Source organism: Macrosteles quadrilineatus, unplaced genomic scaffold (assembly GCF_028750875.1).
Source record: "Macrosteles quadrilineatus isolate MER2022 unplaced genomic scaffold, UCM_ALF_1.0 Scaffold_2__2_contigs__length_208266976, whole genome shotgun sequence".
Taxonomy (NCBI): Eukaryota; Metazoa; Arthropoda; class Insecta; order Hemiptera; family Cicadellidae; genus Macrosteles; species Macrosteles quadrilineatus.
In genome coordinates this window covers 108,927,976-108,938,555 of record NW_026542595.1, presented here as the reverse complement: position 1 = coordinate 108,938,555, position 10,580 = coordinate 108,927,976, and the positions used below count along the sequence as shown (strand labels likewise).

General features: G+C 36.8%; 1 protein-coding gene across 1 annotated transcript; it reads left to right on the top strand.

Annotated features, from left to right (window-relative positions):
- Positions 1 to 500: 500 nt before the first annotated feature.
- Positions 501 to 10,129, top strand: LOC128986280 (elongator complex protein 4-like). Its single transcript, XM_054406554.1, has 8 exons — positions 501 to 684; positions 2,959 to 2,994; positions 3,627 to 3,742; positions 4,664 to 4,749; positions 5,188 to 5,327; positions 6,040 to 6,278; positions 7,696 to 7,899; positions 9,333 to 10,129. The coding sequence occupies exons 1-8, from the start codon at positions 543 to 545 to the stop codon at positions 9,450 to 9,452; spliced, it is 1,083 nt and encodes a 360-aa protein (XP_054262529.1). The 5' UTR covers positions 501 to 542; the 3' UTR covers positions 9,453 to 10,129.
- Positions 10,130 to 10,580: the final 451 nt, after the last annotated feature.

Genomic DNA, 10,580 nt, shown 5'->3' with positions numbered 1-10,580 from the left:
AGAAAATTTCTATCTTTTCCCTTTTCGACAGAGCTCCACCTCGATTCTCAACAACATCATTCAAAAAATAATCTGAAATGTAATTTACACTTGCATCCTCAAATCTGAGTAATTGTTTGCACTTGTTAGGGCTTATACTTCTTCTAATCCCATATTGCTTTCGTTCACGAATATGCATGAAAGCAGTAATTTTAGGCAAGTGAACAGTTACAAGTGTGGGTTGACCCTGACTTGTAAATCTAAGAGTGTTCTCTTTCTAGACAAGTGTTTGCTTTTTCTTTATTCACATGTTTTTAAGAGTTGTCTTGCATCAGAAAAGGGTTCCATTGTAGTGGAAGTGAACTCTTCCTTTATTCACTTGCTGACAAGTGTTCACTCAAAATAATACAAGTGGGAGAGTTCTCTAGTTTTTATTCACCTCGCTCATGTCTTGCTGTCGGCAGCGTGAACTGAACTGACTGAAGTGAAGCTCAGAGCAGAGCAGATTAGCAGAAGGCAGAACGGCAGAAGGCAGAAAGCAGAAGCAGAAGCGGTTAATTAGAATGGAAAGTATCGACACTCCGAAATTTGTTTTAAAAGATGATAGGGGAAGAAAGTATCATAATTTACCGGGAACCAAAGTTGTGTCTATTAAGGATCAAGTTCTTATCTCAAGTGGGGTGCTTTCTTTGGATTCATTGATTGGTCAGTCGCGTAATAATATTATAGGTTAGATCACCTGAACATAGGCCTATGGCAGCATTTCCGTTGTTTCCTAACCTTTTTTATTTCCGTTCAGGGCACGGCACCGCAGTGCCGCACACGCACACGCATTCGCACTCGCAAACTAACTGGAACACGTTTTTAGACAACGGCACACTTGTCTACAAAAATATCATTGGTTAAAATTACATTTAGTAAGTGCATAATAGGCCTAGGTTATCGTTTTTTTCAATTAAATCTTACTCTGTAAAACATGTTATTTACTAGTAAATATATACAAAGGTGGGTTTACCAAGGTAAAAATTCTAAAAAAAAACACATTCATTATCTAACATGCACCAAGCCTATTAGTGAATGGTAGCCTAAGTTAAGTTTTTGTAATATTAATTTATAATGACCCAACCTAACATAACCGCTGCAGCGCTGCTGTTGGTAAATATGCATTTTAGGGTTTGCACGCGATTTTTGAAATTTTTTTTTTCATTCTACTCGAAATTTAACGCTGATTCCGAATATGACGTTCTTTTTCCGCGGAAAACGACCATAACGCGGAAAAACGACCAAAACGACCAAAAACTCTTTTTTTACCAAAACACGTCATGTGGGTACTCAAATTAACCGTAATATTAAGCAGATCACGACTATGCAAGAATTTTTTGGATCCGAGGTCAAATAAGCGAGATTTTCACGTAAATATGCGATGCTATTTTGGATTTTTGCTCTAACTTTTGTCTGTGTTAAAATACCAGCTGATCAGGATCAGCTGGTCATTATTTTATTATAATTGTTTATGTTTTAATTTAACAGGTAAAAGGGATGATACTATGCATAACCTAACTTAACCTAACCTACCCTAACCTAACCAACCTAACCAAACCTAACCTAACCAACCTAACCTAACCCAACCAACCTAACCTAACCTAACCAACCTAACCTAACCTAACCAACCTAACCTAACCAAACTAACCTAACCTAACTTAACCTAACCTAACCTAATCAACCTAACCTAACCTAACCAACCTAACCTAACCAACCTAACCTAACCTAACCTAACCTAATCAATCTAACCTAACCTAACCTAATCAATCTAACCTAACCTAACCTAACCAACCTAACCTAACCTAACCAACCTAACCTAACCTAACCAACCTAACCTAACCAACCTAACCTAACCAACCTAACCTAACCAACCTAACCAAACCTAACCTAACCAACCACACCAACCTAACCTAACCAATACCTAACCTAACCAACCACACCAACCTAACCTAACCTAACCTAACCAACCTAACCTAACCTAACCTAACCGAACCTAACGAGCAACATGGCAGTGCTACTACAACCAATGAATAGGTTGGTACTGAAAAATTTCCCAATTTCAAGCATATCTCCCATAATTCTCCCGAATAATTACCCATTATTTTTTACACATTAAATTACAACGATAAACCACGTTAGATGTCTCCCCCACCCAAAACCCCGAATTCCCACCTGTCCCCTAGTGAGTTGGAGTTATTGCTGGTAGTATCACGTTTTCGTGGATATCTCGCTTATTTGACCTCGGATCCAAAAAATTCTTGCATAGTCGTGATCTGCTAAATATTCCGGTTAATTTGAGTACCCACATGACGTGTTTTGGTAAAAAAAGAGTTTTTGGTCGTTTTGGTCGTTTTTCCGCGTTATGGTCGTTTTCCGCGGAAAAAGAACGTCATTTTCGGAATCAGCGTTAAATTTCGAGTAGAATGAAAAAAAAAAATTCAAAAATCGCGTGCAAACCCTAAAATGCATATTAACCCTGCTGGTTTACCTACTTGGCGGAGTTCATGTGGCAGCTAGCGGCAGCGACACATTCAACTCAATTCTCGCCAACATCACTGCCTTCTATAGGCAGAATTCAAAGGTCGCTATTCACAATCATACCAAATTTGGACAGTAAGTCGGTAATTAAAATAATTTCTTTCTAATTATTTAGTTATTTTTGGTAGTACCCGGTAAAAAAATCCCTCTCAAATACGTGGCCTCCAGATAATACCAAAGTATCTATTTTCTAAGCGCTTATTTCAAAGACAATTTTTTCACCTTATTTAACTTAATCCATGATAGGCCTACTTGAATAGTTACCTTACAGCCTGACGTAATGTTGATTAAACTTAGGTTTATTTATGTGACAATGTTGTAGCCACCAATTGATCAGGTTGTTCATCTAGAATTTAATACATTACACAGGTTTTATGTATCAATTTTAATCTTTTTCAGGAGGCGGTTTGCCACTAGGATCTATTTTTCTCATTGGTGAGTCAGTTTATGTTAATGAGAACAGAACCACGCTATCTCGAACAAACTTTTCATTTGTAATGATCTAATAAAATAGGTACCTACCCTACCTCAGTCTCATTTCACATCATCCAGGGTACGGTACGATATTACATCTATGATCTTAGATTTGGCTAATTATTTTTTATTTCAAAACTACTACGGTACAAAATTTTTACAATAAAATGTCATAACACTATCTTGAATAGGCCTACTTTTTCATCTGTACGTTTAAAAAATTGTGTATAGGCCTAATTAGGTTGAAATTTTTAGACTTATTAGACGGAATTCATCATTATAAGAAGACATTCAAAAAACTTCCTTAGTTATAAACTAAGAGACCGTTACTTTTTTCAACTAAATTATCATAAAGATCAATAAATTATCAGAAAAATGCATTTAGCTTAGTAAATTATTCAGATTCCTTTCACAAACCTTAAAGATGAACATTTTAGGTTTAAGTTTAAAATTTGTTTTCTATTTAGCCTATTTAAAATAATTAATATTGAAACCTTTTCATTCAACTTTGTATCTACAATGTATTGTTAAAAATATTGCCAAAATATAAAGTTTTAATCTTATTTTTATAATTTATTGATTCTTATTTACAGAGGAAGATGAATTCGGTGTTTTCAGCAAATATCTAGCAAAATATTTCCTTGCTGAAGGAATCGCTTGTAAACATTGCCTCTATATTGCCAGCATTGATTGTGACACACGACAATTGGTAAGTTCATTCATATTTATTGGGTAAAATACAACATATATCTCAAACTTATTTAGATTCTCACCTTTTTACTCATTTAAGTACGGTACGTAACTTTTCTTCAGTTGTAACCGCCCCTCTCTTAGGCCTGTTAAAGAACATTCAAGATTACCAACAAAAGTTAATTAGTACAACGAATATCTCAACAGAATTCAGTGTAACAAACAATACTAAACATGAGGTTAAGGTTGTAACATAGAGCACAAAGGCTTAGGTTTCAAGGATTTTTTTATGAGGAGAGCAGGCTTACCTGAATGGGTTTTGTGTATCCTGTACCAGTTTAGACTCATTCCCATTCAAGGAAGCCTGATCCTAATAAAAAATCCTGAAAACAATACTATAGGTCGGCCGCTTAGAAAGCGAGCTCCTTGTAGCAGTAGTGCGAGAGAGAGATACTGAGCTGTGGGAGTGAGACAGACTATGGCCCTTTCCCCACTCCGCTGCCAGTACGGGTTGAAAACTATGGTTTTCAATAACTTCAGAAAACCGGCCAACCGCACCGGCGGGAGCGATGCTGCCAATGACAAACCGGCAACAGCAACGGCGGCTAGGCTCTGCTGTGACGGTGTATGTGTAAGCAGTTCCATTTGGTAACACAGGATTCCAACTCCCACGACACCGGGGCGGCGCCGTGCCTTGGTACTAGCTGGCTTTCCAAGCGGCCGATCTATAAACAGCTTACTTACACTGCACACTGGTGCTGAAGAATAGTTGGGCCATGGCCTTATGTCTTAACCCCAAAATTATTGATACTGTTTGGCCACTTTGATTCTAATTTCTTTGTAGTATTGTCGCGGCTATTGTTTTAGGAATCTATAGTGTGCTACACTTCTTTATAGCAATATTAAATAATTCATCCAAGATTGACTATATTGGTCGTAGGTGAAAGATTTGCCCAGCCCTGTAGAATTCTCAGTGTCTTCAAGATCTTCTGATCAAAATGCTGATGACCTAAAGATTGCTTGGAGGTAAGTTTTGCAGTTATCAAGCAATTTTATGAGCCAAACAATTTTATGTACCAAAAAAAGGCGAAAATGGTTAAGTTTGGAAGAACTAGGGATCTGTGGGTCTGGATATTTTCAAGTCTGGCCAACAGTCGGCTCGAAAGATTTCGGGTTCGGACCTAAAAAATTGGGCTGACTCATATGTATACAAATATAGCTCAATTTTTTAGGTCTGAACTGATCTTTCGAGCCGACTGTTGGCCAGGTTGTTTGAAGAACCGTGCAACGTTCTTGTCAATGTGCTAAACTTTTAAGGTAATCAAAATTAGATGTAAAAATTTTTATATGAAGATCTAATTACTAATTTCCTTTCTCTTAATTTTGTTCCTTTTTATATACCAGTTACTAAATCTTTGATGATTGCTGTAAACTAACAAGAGGTACTTGTATGTGTTTGTCAAGGTATCGAGACACTCCGATGGTGCAGTCAAGTCCGTCTTTGTCAGGAGCTCCTGTGTTCGGCCACAACTTTGACCTGACAAGTCCTTACAGCAAAGAGGTCCTTGACAATGCAGAGATCACTCACTGGCCTTACGACACAAGTGAGTTCGTAACTCAATTGATTAGATTGTTCGTGATTGTTCTGTACAAAGTATTATTTATTTCTGTAGAGAAATCGGTGATCCATCACTGAGTAATCTTAAGAATTTACACAACTGATTTACCTACCGGTACTCCAGAAAACTTACTAACTACAAATTAGTTCAAGTTTGTTGCTAGAATTGATATAACGTTTCTATTATCGTGTATTGAAATATTTTAAATTTGACTTGAGGAACTAAATAATACCAGAAATGTGCTAGCGGATCGATTTACTCAGCCTACAAGATCAAGCACCAAGTTTGAAAATCGAGCTTGAACCCAGCTTTAACAATCGCGATTGCAGGGCTTGTCTGCAAATAGTGTGTAGTCAAAAAATTAACGCTTTTGCCGCAGCAGATGATGACAATAAGTGATCGTGAAATCTATGTAAGTGAGAGGCGATGATGATATTTATATGACTGCGGTAGATGATCAGGATTTTTCCCCAATCGTAGAGAACAATGATGTATACTTGACTACAGGGAAATGTTCAGTATTTGGCTGAAATTGGAGTAGATGACGATGATAATAGCTGGACAACGTTTATTACACTGTACATTTTTTGTGTTTAATTCTATCCCATATAACTGCCTGTCTAGTGGTATGGTCAATTCTAATTATTTTCTAAATTGTGAATGATTTGAATTATGATTCTGTTAAATCTCCTAACAGACTGTGAGAATCCGTATTCTGCGCTTCTGTCAGACCTGTACAGCCACATACAGAAGCAAGGTCACAGTGTGAAGCTCGCGCAGCCACGCAGGACAGTTCTGCGGATCGTTCTACACAGCCTCGGTTCCCCGTTGTGGCCTCAGCCAGACTATCTGCCTCGGTTTCTGCTCTCCCTTCGTCACATGCTACAGGCTGCGTTTGCCTGCGTTCTAATCACATTATCCACTGACATGGTTGAGGTTAGTCTTTTAGTTATTCCTTCCGGATTTTGTTTGTGGGAATTAATATTTTGTGTAAAATATTTCATTCCCTACAGTGGAGATAAAAGTGTTAGTTTATTGTAATTATGCAAAATATCCAATATTTTTTCAATGATTAAGCTTACAAGTGTACAATTATAAACCAGTCATGCTTAAATCACCATAGGAAATTATACAACCCAATGACAGAGGAAAAGTCTGCGTTTTACTTGTAAGGGCTTACCAGCAAATTAGAGGTTGGGGCTGCTTTTGATGATGGTGACAATGAAAATCAGGATCCACGGGGATTAGGCCTTTAGAAAAATACTATTTTAACTGAGTTTTGTTGTGATAGGCATCTAAAATGTAAAGAATCCACTCTGGCACAAGAAAATATTTATACTGTGTACAAAGATTAGATTAGAATATTTCACTCTCTTTATTCAACTCTCACCTTCTATGGTTGAAAATACTGTCAGTGACAGCGACATTTTAAATCAATCGTGTATAGTTTATTGTATTATTTTATGGTAAGTTTTATCACCTGTTAACGGATATGATTGTGGTGGATACTAGTTTTGTTTCAAAATTTATGGAACCATTTTCAAACATCGCTTCTAAGAAAGGTATAGCTATGTGTTTCTTGTGCCAGAGTGGCCTATTTCTCTTTTAAGTAAACCTGATATTGTAACAATAATTCTTAATCGAGGTCCTTGTGCTCTACATCTTTAACCTAATTTTTACTTTCTCCCCCTATACCACAGTATACCGGTATTGAAAAAGTATTGTTTTTGTCAAAATTTTTGAGTTTGAGTTTTGAGTGGATACATACGTTTTGGGTCCCCCTGGACCAAAAAAGTGGTTTTCGAATTGATGTCTGTGAGTGTGATTGAGTACAGAGCTACAGACCTCACCTGTGGTCCGATTTTGATTAAATTTGGTATGTAGGTTCTAATCCATGGTATCTCCAGGCGTTTTTTTCACTTTTTTTTAAATTTTTAATTTTTAATGGTGATTTTCCCATAAAATAACAGAAAAATCAGATTTTCTCAAAAACAGCCCAAACGATTTTGATAAAACTTTAGTATGTTACAGCCCTTTAGATTCTGAACAAAATGGTTTGTTAACTTTGTCATTTTCCCATTAAAACCCCATAAAAAATTTAAAATAGAATTTTTGAAAAAAGTGCCGGTATTGATTAAAATTAGTATGTTATGGTCATTATAAGACTAAACAGTATAGTGCAACCCTCAATTGCTGTAAAATTTACGGTTTAAAAGTTATTGCCACTTTTGTGATTGTTCCTATAAAATATCATAGGTAACGCCTACCCATGATAAACGTTTTTGACAAGCTAATGGGAGAAAGTATGTGTCAGATTGCTGAGACCGTTTATTGATGATTTCTTATGTTCCAGCGAGCTGTAGTAGAGCAGTGTGAGCACTTGTCTGACACGGTTGTCCGACTGCAGTCTCTAGCAAACAACTCTAACCCTGCGTACAGTGAGTACAACGGACTGTTGTCTGTAGTCAAGCTGTGCAGCCTCAACACTCTCACTTCACATACGCCTGACACCCACGACTGGGCTTTCAAACTCAGGAAGCGAAAGTTTGTTGTCGAGGTATGTCAGCTTTGAATACAAGCAACTATTTGGAAAATAAGGAACGTTTTGGAACAATAGTTTCTGTAAGAAAAACATTGTAATGTTACTTTTTTTGTGACCAAACAAATTGAGGCACTTCTAGCGGTAGACGAGCTTTTCAGTTACTTGGTGACCGAGTAAATAACATCCCCCTTTTTTAGAGATGGTTCTTAAACTTAACCATTGTCTATTTGGTGAAGTTAACCTCAAAAGTGTTTGTAACTGCTGAAAGTGGCTTGTTTATTTATTTTTGACATTGAATCTTGTTGTAAATTAATGGCCTTGATTAATCCAAGTATATCTTAGGATAATCATTACCTTATTAATTTTATGTAGCTCTGGTTGAACTAAATCAATGATAATCTACTTCATGACCAGTTATACTTAACCATTCAGGCGTGTGTTTACAAGGTCAGTAGAGCAGGCAGGTTATCTGCCTCTAGTGTATTTCAAGTTACCTAAGACAGGTAGCCTGCCCGCTAACTGGCTTTGTGTAAACACTGCTTTTAAGATGGTTTGACAATGCCACAACAGCCAAAAACAAAATTACCTAAAAAGTAAATTTATAGAGAAATCGTGGAAAAATTCCCAAATCAAAGGGTTAAAGGATCTCATGCTTATACATTTTGGACGTGAGATACCTGATCTAAATTAAAAGGTTCTATAGTTTTTTTTTATTTACAACTAGCAGAGTACCCGTCCTTCGTACGGGGTTGGCATATAAGTATCAAATGCTTATAGCAGTTATGAGTGAGGACATGGTTTAAGAAATTTCGGTTCTTTTTGAAGTTTGTTCGCTACGCTCACTCACCTTTAGGTTGGAGCTCGTTCGCTGCGCTCACTTTCCTTCAGGTTAGCTCGTTCGCTACGCTCACTTGCCTTCAGGTTAGCTCGTTCGCTACGCTCACTCGCCTCCAGGTTGAAGTTCGTTCGCTACGCTCACTCACCTTTTGGTTGCAAATTAGCTGTTGTCATAAATGTAAAAGAAATAATGCTAGTGCTGCACCCTGTTGGTAATCCTTGTAACTTTAATGCTATTGAAAATCATAGAACAGAACCAACTTGTTTAATTGAAACAGCTGTTAAGATTCATTAATTCCATTTCTCATAAGGTTAACATGGGAACCTTTGCTCCAGAGCCACTGGGGCGGAGCCCGGAAGGATTTTTGGGATAAAAATATGCCTATATGTTAATCGGGAATATGAGCTATCATCATGCCGAATTTCAGCCCGATCCGACCAGTAGTTTTCGCGTTTACTTTTCCCATACACACAGACACCACCTCTTTTTTATAATAGTATAGATAGATTATCAATCAATTATCAATCACACAAACTTTACACTTCATTAACTCACATTGTGCAGTTTAAAATAAGTAATGAATAATAAGGGTTTTCCACTTTTTTGATAGAAACTCCATCTGCCCCCGGAACTGCTAGAGTCTGCACAACGAGAGCAAGACGAAATCATCTCCACTCCAACGATGAGCTGTGCGACAAGTGGAGGAAGAGGCAAAGCTCTGGACTTCTAGAAATAGTTTGAATGTGTCACGTTTGTCTCCCAGTAAAGTTTATAAAGCTGGATTTTCATAGGGGCGGAACGCAGAGAAGCGATTTTAATGGCGGTCTGCTCTGCTGTTAGGTAATCAGTACCGTTAAATTTCCTCAGAAAAGAGGAGAACGGACTCCACACTTCGCATTCCGCACCTAGGAAAATCCAGCTGTAGGGAGAGCCAATGTACTACCATTGACTATTGTTGAACCAGACATTCCATCCCCATGTTAAAGTTATCACCATAATTAGAATTAAAATGGACATAGTTGAATTGAACCAACGAAAGAGTGTTGTGTTGTTATAAATTATTTTTTTATACCAATTTTACAATCAATTATTCAATTTTTACTGATAGGATGACATTTTGTAAGCTATAGCTCCTCATTTGTTGCATGAACTTCCTCAGTAACAAAAACTAACGGATAAAACAAAATTTTAAACTGTAGCACAGTCTATGGCTTATTCAACTGTTTTGTTTTTGTTTAAACAACTTTTGTCTAGATGGGATGTTTACTTGTGTAACCAAAAGTCAATGCTGGAACTTCAACATGGAACTGGGATGTCTATTATTCTCCATAGTTATTTTATTTATGCAACTGTACAAATTTTTTTTAATACCCTGTTACAAAATAATAAAATTATTTTTATTTTTTACGAGTTTGTTCTTCTATAATTTGAAACCTAGAAGTAAAATTTCTTAGAAAAAAAGTTAATATTTTTTTCATAATTCCAAGGAAATTGTGGTCCGACCTGATGGAAGTGGGTCAAAATTATAGGAGGGTAAAGATTGGATGTAAATCCCTATTAAATATTTGTCAGTAAGCCTAGTCCTTAAATGGTCCTTAAATGGTCGGGTAATTGCTTAGTTGTGTACGAACCAGGTGACACACTGGTTTAATGTCCCCACACCTAGTTTAAAAAAAACCTTGGAGGCCAAAGGTGTTAAGCGGGCTAGAGTCATGAATCGTGATAACGAACATAATATCAAGTACAAGTTTAATGATTTTACTGACTTGAGAGAGTGATTTTGCTGAATGTAAAGAATGAGTTATGAAAGTTCCTGTAGATAACAGGCAATTTACGATTTTAATTTTTAATAGTGCTT

Coding starts and splice junctions, on each gene's coding strand:
- LOC128986280 (XM_054406554.1), top strand. CDS start 543: ATGGAAAGTATCGACACTCCGAAATTTGTTTTAAAAGATGATAGGGGA. Junction 3,743..4,663: donor ATTGTGACACACGACAATTG/GTAAGTTCATTC, acceptor TATTGGTCGTAG/GTGAAAGATTTGCCCAGCCC. Junction 5,328..6,039: donor TCACTGGCCTTACGACACAA/GTGAGTTCGTAA, acceptor ATCTCCTAACAG/ACTGTGAGAATCCGTATTCT.